Consider the following 16,509-nt stretch of genomic DNA (forward strand, 5'->3'; position numbering starts at 1 on the left):
CTCTGACTTATTTCACTTAGCATAATACCCTCCATGTCCATCCATGTTGTTGCAAATTGCAAATTTTTATTCTTTTTTATGGCTGAGTAATATTCCATTGTGTGTATATGTGTGTGTGTGTGTATACACACACACATCACATCTTCTTTATCCATTCATCTGTTGAGGGACACTTAGGTTGCTTTCATATCTTGGCAATTACAAATAATGCCGCTATGAACATTGAGGTGCATGTATCTTTTCGAATTAGTGTTTTCTGTTTTTTCAGGTAAATACCCAGAAGTGGAAATGTTATAAAATATAGCAACTATAAAATAGTTCTATTTTCAGTTTTTTAAGAAACCTCCATACTGTTTTCCTTAGTGACCTCACTGATTACGTTCCCACCAACAGTGTACAAGGGTTCCATTTTCTCCACATCCTCACCAACATTTGTTATTTGTGGTCCTCTTGATAACAGCCATTTTGACAGGTGTGAACTGATACTTCTCTGGTTTTAATTTGCACTTCTTTGATGATTAATGATGTTAAGCATCTTTCCTGTGCCTGTTGGCCATCTGTATATGTCTTCTTTGGAAAAATGTCTATTCAGGTCTTCTGCCCATTTTTTAATTGAGTTTGTTTTTTTGATGTTGAGTTGTATGAGCTGTTTATTTATGTTGGATATTAATTCCTTATTGGTCATATCATTTGCAAATATTTTCTCCTATTCAGTAGGTTGTCTTTTGGTTTTGTAGATGGTTTCCTTTGCTATGCAAAAGTTTTTAGGTTTAATTAGGTCTTATTTTTTTATTTTTCCTTTTATTTCCTTTGCTTTAGGAGACAGATCCAAAAAATATTGCTACGATTTATGTCAAAGAGTGTTCTGCCTATGTTTTCTTCATATATCAAACTATTTAAAAAGATTTCTCAGGTCTTGACTTATTCCCATGACTGTATGCATTGTACGATTCTAGAAATATTTACTCGAGTATATCCCTGACAGCACAGAGCTATACACGAGTTAAGAAATGACTTTATACTTTTGCCATTCAGCGAAAGTCATATTGCATTGCTGACAATTCACAATTTAAAATTTTCTTATTAATGAAGTATCCAATTTACAAAACGCTTAAAATGAGAATGCTGCTTCTTTTGCTGCTTTTTAAATAATTTATGCATGGCTTTGGTTTCAAACTGACGAATCATCTCATTTCCGTCTGCTATTTAGAGGAACACTGAATAATTATGATAAAAATGGTAGCAAAGGAAGGTAACCCCTCTTAAAATAGTGTTGTTGTTGTTGTTTTTAAAGAATGGGTTTATAGCGGGGGGGAAAAAAAGGTACAAATATCTAGTGACAGATCTTTGAACTAGAATCCTTGGAAATGTCCCTAAAGCAAAAGATCAATAAAAGACTGTAAAAAGGATACAAAGAGAATTGGGTGACTGAAAAGGAAGATCCAGAAGAAAAGCATATCAAGACAAAGATTCTCTGCTTGACCAAACTTTAGTCAGACTCCTAACCTTTCCTAAGCCCATTTGTGCATTTCTTTGTAAAATTCAGTTTTAGCAAGAACCTAGCTAAGTCAGTTTAGCAGAAACCATCTCCCCTCTCATTCTAGGATCACTCTGGATATCTGACCAGGTTCTGAATTCTCCACCATCCCCCAGGTGATGTTTAATCACCTAGGCATGCCTTCCACACGAATCCTGTTAGGTCAGTTTAGTCAGAATCCCCCATACCCATGGTGTTTCCTCTTAGTAATTTTCTTTTCTTTTTTTTGGTTTTTTTTTTTGTGTGTGTGATACGCGGGCCTCTCACTGCTGTGGCCCCTCCCATTGCGGAGCACAGGCTCCGGACGCGCAGGCGCAGCGGCCATGGCTCACGGGCCCAGCCGCTCCGCGGCATGTGGGATCCTCCCGGACCGGGGCACGAACCCGCGCCCCCCGCATCGGCAGGCGGACTCCCAACAACTGCGCCACCAGGGAAGCCCCCTCTTAGTAATTTTCTATCCGCAGACCTCCACTCTGCTCCTTGATGGTAAATTCCCACCTGTCCATGCAGCATTCAGAGAAGCCTCTAATCTCCCTCTGCACTGCAAGACCTCATTGCGGTGGTCCCTACACCTTGAATAAAGTCTGCCTTACCATCTTCAACAAGTGTCATGAATATTTTTTTAATAGCTCTGAAGCAAAATATAAATACCAGCTGATGAACTTATATAATAAATAAAGAGGAAGAGCAAAATATAAGTAATACAATGTACAAAGACCTGGAGGCCTTGGAAACAGCCTTGTAGCAAAAAACAGTCAGTGTAAGATAGTAAAATTTGTTCAGGGATTTAAAAAATTAGGGTTACTGGGCAAGGTGGTTCAAATAAATAGTAAAAATATGAAAGAGATTATAAACACCAGCTAATAAACTTATATAATGCATAAAGGAAGGAGCAGAATACACATTGGATGAACGTTTCTCCTGGCAGGCAAAGTGGAAAAGCACAAACGATAAGGATAAATATTAATTTACAGGATATAACTAGCATCTCACTCTGTGAGACAAAATGCCCAGTTTAATTTTATCTTCAAAACGGGGAAATGAGCATCTACTTAAGAAAATTACTATGAAGTCCACATATTCCTGGTCTTGTTAAGTAATTAATTTATTCTTTGCATTATTAAACCTCATCTCTAAGCATAATTTTACCAAAGATGACCACATTTGCTGAAATACTAAAGACTGCTTATTTGCTTTTGCTCTGTAGGTAGTGTATGAAATTCTTACAGTTGATCAACCATTTGTACAGGCACGGTTATAAATCCCCTTACCCTGTAATCAGTTCTGACACCTATTCTCTTTCAGACTACAATCTAGCTGAAAATGTAATGCTTGGGGATCTGTGTGGAAATGGAGAGATTATATATAAGATGAAAAGCAATAAAATATGGCATTTGAACATTGAAATCTTCCCTTCTAAGCACTCCTTACTTCCTTTCCCTTCCTTTATTTTTCTTCACAAACCTTATCGCTTTCTGACAGGTTACTTATTTTACATATTAAGTTTTTTTGTTTGCGTCCTCATGTTGAAAGCAGGGATTTTTGTTATTTTGTTCGTTGGTAAACTCCCGATGAACAGGACAGTGTCTCACATACAGTAGGGGGTTCCACGAATATTTGCCAAATGAATGAATGAGCACTCTAACGCTACCAAAAGGAAATAAAAACCATTTACATTAATAGTCTACTCATATCAAATTGATTCAAAAAATCAGGATAGGGCTTCCCTGGTGGCGCAGTGGTTGAGAGTCTGCCTGCCGATGCAGGGGACACGGGTTCGTGCCCCGGTCCGGGAAGATCCCACATGCCGCGGAGCTGCTGGGCCTGTGGGCCATGGCCGCTGAGCCTGCGCGTCTGGAGCCTGTGCTCCGCGACGGGAGAGGCCACAACAGCGAGAGGCCCGCCTACCGCAAAAAAAAAAAAAAAAAAAAAAAAATCAGGATAATTTATAAACATAAGAAAAAAATGAATAAACTGATGACTAGTCGTTCACTTCTGAAAGACAGAACATCGTATCCAGTACAATCATCTGTAAAGTCTGAACCCCCATAATGGTCAACATCTCTTAGCACATTTTAAGTTCAGTGTTTATAAAAGCAGGGATAGCTCTTCACTAGAAGGTGAAACCCTGTAAATTAACTAAGGTAAGTAAGGTAAAGTTTTCAGCCCTTAGCTATTCACTTCCATCTTGTAAGAAGCATATTAAATTCTCTCTACAGTCTTCCTACCCAAGACTTTAGCATAAACGCCTGCATTTCTACAGGAGGGGCCACCTTTCTAGTGAATCATCCTCCTTTACTGTCTTCATTAAAGTTCAAACAACCTATTTAAATAAAAGAGTTCAATCAAATAAAGCTTTTTAAAAATCCACAATTCTTTCACTTAACTGCACAGTGATCCTTCTCCAAATACGTAAAAGAATGCTGGTACTGAAGATTTTCCAGACCTTTCCACAGTTCTTATGAATGAGACACCATGAACATGGTGCCAGGAATAAGGAGACCTGGGTTCTAACCCTAACTCTGCCATTAACCCAAAAGTGTGCTCTTACCAACATACAACGATGACACTACTTCGGGGTTAGTCTATTTGATCTCAATCTTTTCTTCATGAGGCAAGATGGTGTCTGAGAATGTATCTTGCTTCCCAAATTATTATCCTATCTTCTTTTGGGTCCACCCCTCTTAACAGAGCCCAGCGTGAGGTAGAAGTGAGGCATCTGAGGACTCTTTCATTCTGAAAGACCATTAGGCTGGTATGACAGGCTGTTGCTAAACTCCCTTACGTTCAATATTTTAGGCTATTCAAAATTTCTTGGGAGCTACCAAAGCAAAACATCCAACTCCAGAGGTAACAAAAGGCACACGTCACCTTTATATTAGAGTAACAGAGCCAGGCAGTATATGTAGTACAACGGTTAAGTGCTTGGGCCCCTGAATCAGCAGACCTAGGTTTGAATCCTAGCTAGTTTCACCACTTCCTACTATGTGATCTTGAAGCAAGTTGTTGACTGTCTCTGAGCCTCAATCATAAAATGGGTAAAGCAATATAGGCTTTATATGTAGGGATATGCTTGTCATAAGGATCAATGAGCTAATGTACTTAATGCAGTCAGAAGAGACACTAGTGTAGACTGGCTTAATAATATTAGCTATTATCAGCAGCATCTCCACAACCAACACTCTCTTGGCACGGAGAAGGCTCCACCAGCAGGGAAGATAATGCTTTCTGAAAGCAGAAAAAATGGGTTACAAAGAAGGATAATTACTTTAAGTGAAGCAGTGATGAAAATTTCCAAATTTTTTGACTGAGATCTCAAAAGGGGCGGATATTTATAATGATACATACAAGCATATCTCATTTTATTGCACTTGAAAGATACTGCATTTTTTACAGATTGAAAGTTTGTGGCAACTCTGTGTTGTCAGATGACGGCTAGCGTTTTTCAGCAATAAAGTATTTTAAGATATGTATATGTAAAAAAATAGACATAATGTTATTCTACACTTGATAGACAACAGCATAGCGTAAACATAACTTTTATATGCACTGGGAAACCAAAAACTTGTTGCTTTATTGCGATATTCACTTTATTGTGGTGGTCTGGAATCAAAACCATAATATCTCCGAGGTATGCCAGTACTAGACTCTGACAGCAAAGGAAACAGCAATGTATACAGTACTGTAACTGTTTTCCTTAATTCATACACACCATCTTTTTTCCTTTGACGTGTTTGCCATCACTGTAGTTTTCTCACATGTAGACCTAAATGAATCAGTAATTTTGACACATTTCAGAAACACATTTATTTTTATTTATTTATTTTTTTGGTGGTATGCAGGCCTCTCACTGCTGTGGCCTCTCCCGTTGCAGAGCACAGGCTCCGGACACGCAGGCTCAGTGGCCATGGCTCACGGGCCCAGCTGCTCTGCGGCATGTGGGATCTTCCTGGACCGGGGCACGAACCTGTGTCCTCTGCATCGGCAGGCGGACTCTCAACCACTGTGCCACCAGGGAAGCCCCAGAAACACATTTAAAGGAACACCTTTAGCTGGGAAAATGGTAAGGGTTTCATTCCTTCAGGTTATTAAAAATAGGACAGTAACTATACAAACACAAGATATTACCACATATATATGCATCCCAAGAAACTCCAAATAGCACAATACTTAGCTTAGTATAGTTTTTAATAAATTAAACCTAGCATTACCATCACATATGATAAAGATAATTTACTAAGTTTTCTTCCTTCCTGACCAATAAAATCATGACAATCATCATGGGAAATAAAAAGGTAAGTACCAACACTTCCCCAACATGTAGCTCAGCAGATCATATGTTAGACAGAAACATCACACTTTAAAGCCATCTTTCAAGAACTTGCATATTATTATTTAGATTGGGCCATTTAGGTTTAAAGGCATAATTCCACCCGTCTTATTCCCCTCACTGATTCTCTACTTGCCTTCTGACAATTCTGGTGGCTCAAGACCACTTCCATTTTATACACCCAATCTCTACCACAGTCTTCTATCTCATTTGTTGGCCACTGCCTGGCTCCTCCCTTTCCTGCTCCGAGCCTCTCTAATAAAATCACAGATGTTACAGAATGTTAGAGTGTTTTTAAATGAGAAAAGGGGCAAGTGATTCCAAATTGTCCAAGGATCCTAAGCTGGTCAGTGGTCAGGAATGAACTAAATTCCAGAACCTGCTGATTTCCAATTCAAAGGTTTCTTTCCAACTTAGCATATTTCCCGTTAATACTCTCCTTTGAGTTCTTTTCCTGTAAAATCCTTCTTTATTACATTCTTGTGTTCAACTAAAATCAAGAATTCCCCTAAATCCAAATAACTCTTTTCAATTCTAACCATATTCAGATATTTTCTGAGTGGAATCATCTACCATAAAAAATGATATGGTCTACCATTATTTTTGGTTGTTTTGTAATTTCTGCACTTGATACTTAAAAGTACAAAATGGTGTCATGGGTTGAGAATTGTGTCTCCCTAAAAGATATGCTGAAGTCTTTTTTTTAAAAAAATTAATTAATTAATTAATTTATTTATTTATTTATTTTGGCTGCGTTGGGTCTTCGTTGCTGCACGCAGGCTTTCTCTAGTTGCGGCGAGCGGGGGCTACTCTTCATTGCGGTGCGAGGGCTCCTCATTGTGGTGGCTCTCTTGTTGCGGAGCACAGGCTCTAGGCACATGGGCTTCAGTAGCTGTGGCACGTGGGCTCAGTAGTTGTGGCTCATGAGCTCTAGAGCACAAGGCTCCGTAGTTCTGGTGCACGGGCTTAGTTGCTCCACGGCATGTGGGATCTTCCCGGACCAGGGCTTGAACCAGTGTCCCCTGCATTGGCAGGCAGATTCTTAACCACTGAGCCACCAGGGAAGCCCCAAGATATGCCGAAGTCTTAATCCCAACACCCGTGGATGTTACCTTATTTGGAAAGAGGGTCTTTGCACATGTAATCAAGTTAAGATGAGGGCATTTAGGGTGGGCCCTAATCCAACATAACTGGTGTCCTTACAAGAGGAGAGCAGACACAGAGGGATGGTAGCCATGTGAAGAGGAGGCAGAGACTGAGTTATGTTCCTGTAAGCCAAACAATGCCTGGGGCCACCAGAAGTGGGAAGGGGCAAGGAAGGTTCCTTTCCTACAGGCCTTGGAGGCAGCCTGGCGCTGCCAATACCTCGATTTGGGCCTTCTAGCTTCCAGAAGTATGAAAGAATAAATTTCTCTCATTTTAAGCCACCCAGTTTGTAGTACTTTGTTACAGCAGTCCTAGGAAACTAATAGACAGTGAAGGCATAACTTTTCTAATTCCATTAGACAGTATTGGCATTACATTTAAAACACAGTCATTTAAAATGAAACTATTCCCAAGTGTACATTACTTCAACAAGAGAAAAATACCTAGTCTTCGGATTTTCTTACATGATGGAATTAAAAGTCAAATACTCATTGAGTGTCAATTCATATTTCAAGCAGATTAATTTGGTCTTTGAAAAAGTAATGATTGATAAAATGTTTAATAGTTAAGCATTCCCCATTAGAGCACTGCACCCTTCATTCACTCCTTCAACCAACTACCCAAGTGAAGAACATGCTTACTTGTTATTGGCTGGTCCTGTTGCCAAGACATCAGACTGTAACTTTGGAAAGAACCCTTGCTCATATTTGCCTTGACCAATTTTCATATCAAGTAGATGTGGGTGGATTGCGGTGTGATCCATTTTCATCAGTCGCTGCTCAATTGATTGGGCTATAAATTAAATTCATAACATATTAGAGACATTTCATTGGCATTTCATTTCATTTCATTACTTTTCCTTAAAAAATAATGCTTCCTCCATTCATGCAGTGACAAGAAACTCAACCTTTCTGATAGTCTGACATAGATTTTTACAAAAGCTCTACAGAAATCAGTATAATGTTAAGTATAAAAAGATTAGTTTTAAGTAAATACTAGATAATTAATTTTCATACTATATTCTGCATTTGTCAAAAGCAGGGCAGTGGGGTTAAAAAAAATCTATAATTTAGTATTGAAACAGTTTCCCTTAAGTGGGAAATTCAATATTCTTAATGAAAATATGGTTCTAAGTACAACATTCAAGAGAATGATGGCAAATAAAATAGTTTCCTTGAGCTGAAAGACAAGTAAAGGGAAGAAAAAAGCAAGCACTGTAGCCTTATGTTACTTTATTTCTTTGTGCAAAGATCCATTAAATATTCATGCTTCTCCATTTGTAAAAACAAGGAACTGTGTAAAGTTTATTACCTCACTTTTAGCAACACATTCTCATTAGTAGGAGTCATTTAGGAGTGTTTATTAGATCAAAAGGCATAATGCAGAGAAAAATAAAATAAGCAGGCATTTAGAAAATGTCCAGGGGATAAGAAACTGCCTTTTGAAGAATAAAATAGGCCAGAGTTAAAAGATAGGAATTACTCAACATTTCTATTTTAAAACCACATAAAGTTGAGAGATGTTTCAAAGGCCCAGGAAACAGTGAACTATTTCTCTGGTAAAAAAAATCTGATCATAAATGCCTTTATCAACTGAATTTTCAAGAAAAAATACAACACTTGTGAAGCAAGATTAGGTCTCCCATCCCTTGCCTAGAGATTACTGCAAGGAGAACAAGCAGTAAGTATGGTTGTGTGATAAACAGAACACACCGTGGGAACTGCCAATCTTGGGATTTGAGAGAAGTAAAAAGGTATTCTTACAAATATTTCATAGAATCAGTTTATTTTGCCCCATTCAATACCAGCAGATTGAGTATTGCTGGTTCTTCCCCATATATACTGTAGAAAAATTTCTGTTTTGGATGGGGAGCGGTCTGTCCATGACGCATTCCACTCTTGTCAAATGGACCTGCTTAAGACCATCTTAATGTGAGATCGATGCCTCCCAGCCAGTTGTTTGCATCTGCAGCATTAAGGCATGTGTGCAGAAGGCATTATTACCCTAAACTTCAAAATGTTAGATATCTGTTTTAAGCTTCCCTAATTTTTCTTTATAACTCATATGAATTTATCCACAACTTTTTGAATTTCATTTTATTTTTAATGTGCAACTTGTAACTTCTCATGAAACATAGTCCATATGCTCTAGGCCTGGCCAAAGGATGTCATGTTTTAATGTGAAATGATGTTTAATTTTCAATGATGCCCCCTGACTCTCCACAACCATATCTATACTCTTAATGCTTCCTAATATTTATAAAACACAATTAACAGATGGTTAGAGAAATAATGCTTAGATTCATGGCATGGAATTCTCTCAAGTCCCTGACAATTTTATGTTCCATGAAATACTACAGAATTCCATCTCTGCCAAAAAGTGCTTCTGTTCTCACAAAAGGAGAAAAGGAAAAGTAGCTTCAGTTTTTCCATCGGATTTAAAATGACAGAAAAAAAATCCATCTGATATTGAGTTATTCTCCTTTAGTTAGGAAGCTCTGTAAAAACAAAAATCATGATTCACAATGAATGACTCTAGGGTTTATAAGATTGCCATAGGGAGCATAACACAATGCTACTTTTCAGTGATTATATCATCCGTGAATACTGAACATTCAGAAATTATTAAATGCCTGCTTCGAGAGATCATGGGGCTGTTGTTAGACTTTCAAGGGTTTGTGCCAAAACTCATTTTCTGTGACCAGTAAGGAATAAGAAAACTCTGCATTACTAGCAACTTGGTGTCTTTCTGCACAGAAATCATGAGGTTCTGGTGCCACAATATCAGCAGCAGAGAGCCTCTGCCTAAAGAGTTCACCTGCAAATCAAAATTCTTTTTAGTTACAGGCAAAACAGAAACAAAAGCAAAACAACAAAGGACAAAAAAACAAACAAACAAACAACAAAAAAACAAGGTACACAATAAAATCCAATGTCAACAAAAAATCCTAGTCTCTAGTTTCTGTTGTGGGTGAGGGTGGGGAGGAGACAATTTTACCTGATAAAAGAAATAACTGCACCATTTGTGAGACAGACATAGTTACAGCTGACTGCCTCCTTTTACTTTTTTAAAAAATACATTTATTTATTCATTTTTATTTTTATCTTTGGCTGCGTTGGGTCTTCATTGCTGAGCCCGGGCTTTCTCTAGTTGCAGTGAGTGGGGGCTACTCTTCGTTGTGGTGCGCGGGCTTCTCATTGCAGTGGCTTCTCTTGTTGTGGAGAATGGGCTCTAGGCACGTGGGCTTCAGTAGTTGTGGCACATGGGCTCAGCAGTTGTGGCTTGCGGCCTCTAGAGCTCAGGCTCAGTAGTTGTGGCGCACAGGCTTAGTTGCTCCGCAGCATGTGGGATCTTCCCGGGCCAGCGTTCAAACCCGTGTCCCCTGCATTGGCAGGTGGATTCTTAACCACTGCGCCACAAGGGAAGCCCTTTTACTTCTTAAGAAAGTCTTTGATAAATTAAGTTCCTGGGAGACTATTCCTAATCTCTTTTTCATATATATTAAATCTGTAATGGTACATTTTTGTTTTTGTTGTTGTTGTTCTTAAAGCTCTTTTAATAGAAAAGCAGTAAAGAAGAAGTGTTTTGGGTACGTATTGTCTGTCAATGCTTTTTTAATAGCATCATAAAATAAAAGGACTTCACATATAAGCTATAATGGTACATTTTCAACAGTTTATGTAATTTCTGCAATGACAGTAGGAATATAAAACTCTGAGAAGCTGATAGAAAATCTGTTTTAATTGAAAAGATTTTCTAGAAGCACACAAATACAGCAATCAGCACTTAACTTCATTTAAAAAATTCTGTCAGGAAGGGAGGAATAAAATTTGCTCAACAAGGCATTATATGATTTACATGACTATTAAAGCACTGAAAGTCATACTATTCTCTGAATAGGCATAGACAATTTCATTCACTCTACTCCCTCAACTTCTAGAAACACAGAAACAATTGTCACTTCCTAAAGGGGCTCCAAGGATCTATCCTCATACGTGGGATACAACAGAATGATGTTTCAGAGAGTCATCAGAAACCTCTAAGGCTACACAAGAGACATCATTTATATACTTCTTTCCTTAAAATATGCTACAACTACAGCATCACCACTCCTGTAACTTGGATCTATTTAAAATAAAGTGAGAAAGGCAAGCAACAGAGGCACAGCAAAGAAAATCCACATTTGCTGCCCCTTTTTGCTCCAGAAAAAAAAAATTGCTCTCAAATAACTTCTACACAAAGGGGAAGAAATAAAAGGAAGGGGCCCTCAAGGGATAGATATCAGTTTATTTGGCAAAGAAAGAGTTAGGAACCAGGTATAAATGTATAAAATTGTGTGGACTGGTACATTTTACATGTTTATTTATTGAATGAACAGCTAATGTGGTAGTGAGACTCCAGGGGCTAGAATCAGTCAAACTCTGGTTCAAATCAGGGCTCTACCAACCACAAGCTATGCAATCACAGCAAGTTACTTAACCTCTCAGTTTTCTCAACTGTAAGATGAAGACAGCAATAAAACAGACAATAAAATGTGTCTACACCCCCTCATTATTAAGATCAAATGTCAAAATGCACGTAAAACAGCTGGTATTATGTCCCGCACATAGTATGTACTCAGTAAACACTGACTATTAATATGATTGTTTATTTAATGGACTATATTACATTGCCAGACAAGATTGGCCAAGAATCATAATTCTCTGAGAGAAAAAACTAATGTCAGGGTTGGGACCCTCTAATTTGAACACAAGAATCTAGAGATTTAATTTCAATAAATGAAGCTATTTTAATTAATGGCACCACTAAAGTAAATATAGTATTTTTAGTTATGTAAATTAGGCAGCAACTCAAATTTGCTATTTTAAATTGATACTTATCTTTCCTTGGATGAAGAGAGAATCGGTAAAAAGCAAAAAGGCAAAATAAGCAGCAAGACTGAAATTAACATTTTCACAGCAACCTTATAGTTGTATTCCATTCAATTTGTTATTGTTTTTCATCTTCTGAGGGAAGAGGAATGTCAAGCAGGAACAGGACAGACATTAGCTCACAAAACAGAAGGAAACAAAACGATAGAAAGCATCTCTTGATACAGTACAAGGGTTAACCAAGAAGTCTAAAATTGAAAATTAATTCTGTGGTTTATAAGGCCAACGATGTGTAAAAAGATATGATCATGGATTTTAAGTTAATTTTAAAAGGCATAACAAATGTACCTGCTTCTTTTAAAGTGCTGCATTTCTGATATATAGATGTCCTCAAGGTGGGTGCCCTTACATTATACAGTCTTATCTTCTCAATCCGAGAGTCAAAGACTCGAAGCAAAGGATCTTTCTCTTCCCACTGAGACATAATTTTATTATCAATAAAGGTGGCAAACATCTGCGTTTCAATGAAGCGTGAAAGAAATGGCAGGTAAGGTTCAGGCTGGTCAGACAGAAAGGAAGCCTGTAATGAGATAATGAGGCAATTATTAGTGCAAAGAGACCTCTCAACACTACATGATAAATCCAAAAATTATCTGTTGCTAAGATCATTCCTTTTCAATCTTATAACACACAAAACTGATGCTTGAAATTTAAAAATCCTTAAAACTCCACTTTTTCTTCCTATCTTCTAAAGTCATAGAATTTAGGTCACTTAGTTCTTTAGCACTGATCCCACCTTTCAAAATTGATTTACGTTCTAGTCCTCATGACCATTATGCAGAAAAAAGGGCATCACTAATGAAAGATGGTGGATCAGTTGCTACATGATCGTCAATCCTTCTCTTCACTTACCGTTAAATTTGACCCCTTTCCCCAGTGAGCTGTAATTTCTTCTGCTCTCTATTCCTAGCCTGTGTCAAATACCTCCAAGTCATAAGGCATCGAGGTGATTAACTGATACAATAGTAAGATATACATAAGCAATAACCTTAAAAAAACCCAACAACGTGGAATTTGTGCTTATGGGTAAAATCTTTGGTTCAGGGGGTTGTTTTCCTAGGTCCCCACCGTTAAAAACTGATGAATGAGTATTAGTTAAAGATCAAACTCCATCCAGACCTGTGCTGAAAGAATCGTTTGGGCCTTAACAACTAAAAAAAGCACTGCCTGAAAAACCATCCAAAGCAAGCCAAGCCTTTGGAAAACATGTACAACCAGCCACATGTTCCTGTTACCAGCCTGTCTGCTTGCATGGAATGGTTCAGTAAATTGTAATCAGTTTCTAATTCAAAGGGTTCATTTTTTTCCTTTGGCTCTTCAGGTCCATGTGTGTAGAGGAATTCTAGCCACAATGTGACACTAGCTAAAATTTGGAAGTGGATTACTATTTCAGCTGCGGGGTTGCTTTTGCTTTTCATTCTTTTGATTAGGTGCAATGTGGCAAAAGCCAGAAGGGGAAAGGTGGAAGGATAAGTTCTGACCTAAGGTTACTCTCCTTAATACTCACTAGCTTCCTCCTAGCATATTTATGTGGGAAATAAATTCTGAAATTTAGGATGCCTTTGAAAAACTTCCTTACAGAAATCCACTTATTCAATTTAAGTGCCTCCATAGTTCAGATGTAGTTACACAAATCCAAATAACCAAAGAAAGGTTCACAGTCATCTCCAGAAATAGTTCACCTCTTCAAAAGATATTTTACAGATAAATCTCAATTTTACTTCTCATAGAGCAAACAGCCTTTTTTTCCTAAATGGACCAAATGTCTGGCTTTTGATATTCAGATCCTTGTGGGCTACATCACTTAAGTCAGCAAAGACTTGGCTTTGCAGGACTACTATGTGATAGTCCTGTAAATTTTCCTAGTGAAAATGAGATGATTACAAGCCTTCTGGAATCCAACATGAAACTTTCATTTCTCTAGGGGTTATATAAAAAGAATTCCATTTATAGTTTGAAGCTACATAAAGATTAAGAAGGAAGAAAGTACCAGTGCTCGATTTAGATAAGAATTTGAATTGCTCCAAGGATAAATCATGAGTATACACAGATTAGTTCCAAGCTGGCTAGGAAAAAATGTGGAAAAATGGTTAAGCTTAATGAGAACGGAAACTAAGAGCAAGAATACATTTGGAGAGGTGAAAGCTTCTTAATTTATTAAAGAAGTTTTCTCAAACATAAAGTGTATCGGAAATTAACTGTTAAATGTGGTTTATATAACTCATCTAAAAAAATCTGATGAAATCAGAAAATAATCTTTTATACCACCCACCTTTACAAAAAATTTTTTATTAATTCTTATTTGTCAGATGCTCCAAGATTGTAGATTAGCCTCTTAGAACATATTAGCCCCTTTGAGCGGTCTTTCATGATACGAAGATACTATTTAGCAAAAAGCCATAATTCATTCTAATAGCAATATCATGCCTTGGCAAGCACAGAGGCAAGGGGCTGAACTATACCCTAGTGACCTGAAAGAGTTAATGCACACCCCTAGGTGCTTCTGTCTGGAAGAAAAAAAAATTTGGTGGATATGTCCAGAAAAATTGGCAGAAGAATACTCTATAGTAAACCTTAGAAGGAAGCTTCAATTTCAGCAGGACAATCAAAAGTTAGTGTCCTTTTCTGTCTTCCCTTTCCAAAAACTTAGGAACAGAGGGTTAAAGTCATAAAAACTCATTTTTCTCATAAAACCTCACTTTTTCTCTCTTTTGATCCTAAGATGAGATAAAAATTTACCTCCTGAAAGTAAACTGTTACCTTTACATGGGCAAGTTGTGACTTCATTGCAGGATGAAGACAAAACATAAGAATAAGGATTTATTAGAAAAGGAATAGGCCTCATTTAACTAGACTTGATCCTAAAATATGAGTAAGTAAAATGCATACAAGGTGAGATAGTATTAACAGATTTGAAAAACATGGAATCTAAGTTTCATTTCAAACATCTTCAAAGTATAGAAAAGTTAAAAATAAGGTTAAAGGCAATTAAATACATAATTCAATGAGCAGCTTAATGACCTAGTTGATCTATACTTTCTGGTGAAATTATTTTATATAGTATAAAATGCTGGTAAAAAAAAGAGTTCTTAAAGGGAAAGGAGAGGGGGAAAAAAATCTGTATTTTTTAAAAGTTAGCAAAATCAGTAATGTATAGCCCACTAAGAACCATAAAAAGGGAAACTCTGCTTCTTTTTACTTTGTCGAAGTTCTGCATTTGTTCCCGGTTGGTCAGCCAAGATTCCATGTCCTGGGCAGTCTGAATCACAAACGCTTCATAGTCTGCAAACATCTGTGTAAAGCGGTTAGCAAAGACCTCCCGGAGCTGTATGTTGAGCTGGTAGTCCCTTAGTTCTGCCTCCTCACACTGCAGTTTTAAATCCTTTTCTTTTTCACTCAAAGAGGCAGAGAGGTCCATTTTTTCCACGGTCACACCAGTCCGCTTGGCTAGAGCCTGGAGGCGGGCTATGGTTTCGTTGCCCTTCAGTAACTCATACATGCTAATGTTATTGGCAGAGACGTTGCCGTTCTTCTTGTCATTGACCAAGTCTTTGAGAACCAGGTTCTTTAGCTTGGTGGCACTCTCACTGCAATGTAGGCTGCCCTCAGGAGGGATCCCATATTGAAGAAGAATTTCAGAGAGTTCCTGGATAAAATCGACTTTATTGGGGAACTGTGGAAATTCTTCAGGCAACTCAATAAAATGGTTGTCAATATCCACAAAACACAAATTAGCCTGAAAGAGGAAAAATACAAAGGTTTTTAAATGGGAGATTGGGATTGACATATACGCACTATTATATACGAAAGATAACTAAATAAGAACCTGCTGTATAGCACAGGGAACTCTATTTGGTGCTCTGTAATGACCTATATGGAAATGGAGTCTAGAAGAGAGTGGATGTATGTATATGTATGGCTGATTCACTTTGCTGTACAGCAGAAATAACACAACATTGTACATCAACTATACTTCAATTAAAAAATTAATTTAAAAAACTTTCACTTAATACAATGCTAAAAATATCAATTTAAAAATACAAAGGTTTTATAGTAATTTTATGTTCTAATATATTCTTGCCAACTATTATAAACAAAATCAACTATTATAAAGAAAAGGTTGCACTGCCTTTCATGTTATTAACTTTCTCAGAATTAAGAATATTTTATTCTTTAAAAATAAATCTCTGTTGCCAGCATTTTTCCCTATGTGAGGGAATATATAAGTATATGTTTAATACATATGAATCATTTCCCCTGGGTCTCATCAGTTTATTATAATCTGGATATAACTCTGTAATACATGGCATCGAATAGGCTTTCCTTAGACAGGTAAAAGCACACAGACTCATAGTACCTTACAAATTAGGCACTGGGTAAAATAAAATGCTTACTGAGCTTGAACTTTCTATGCCATTCCACTGCTCTAACACCATGTATAATGTAGAATTAACAATAACTGCTAAAATTTAGCAGCTGTAGTACCCCAAGATGGAATAAATTAGCAAAGAGCAATCCAGTCCACAGAAAACCCACAAATTTTCACTTTATCTAAAATTAGCTTC

The 16,509-nt window shown here is 37.4% G+C and overlaps 1 protein-coding gene across 5 annotated transcripts in view; it reads right to left on the reverse strand.

The window, feature by feature from the left end:
- The window catches only part of DENND5B (DENN domain containing 5B), a 196,076-nt gene that overhangs the window by 50,363 nt on the left and 129,204 nt on the right, over positions 1-16,509 (reverse strand). For 3 of the 5 annotated variants that reach the window (XM_067008968.1, XM_067008967.1, XM_067008969.1), the window contains 3 exons: positions 15,144-15,680; positions 12,233-12,464; positions 7,655-7,805 (listed from right to left, as the gene is read on the reverse strand). In XM_067008968.1, the coding sequence (XP_066865069.1) occupies positions 7,655-7,805; positions 12,233-12,464; positions 15,144-15,680 (920 nt within the window). Of the gene's footprint in view, positions 1-5,342; positions 5,590-7,654; positions 7,806-12,232; positions 12,465-15,143; positions 15,681-16,509 lie in introns of those variants that run through there. The other 2 variants (XM_067008971.1, XM_067008970.1) reach the window with 1 other exon arrangement.

This window comes from Kogia breviceps, chromosome 12 (genome assembly GCF_026419965.1).
Source record: "Kogia breviceps isolate mKogBre1 chromosome 12, mKogBre1 haplotype 1, whole genome shotgun sequence".
Classification (NCBI taxonomy): Eukaryota; Metazoa; Chordata; class Mammalia; order Artiodactyla; family Physeteridae; genus Kogia; species Kogia breviceps.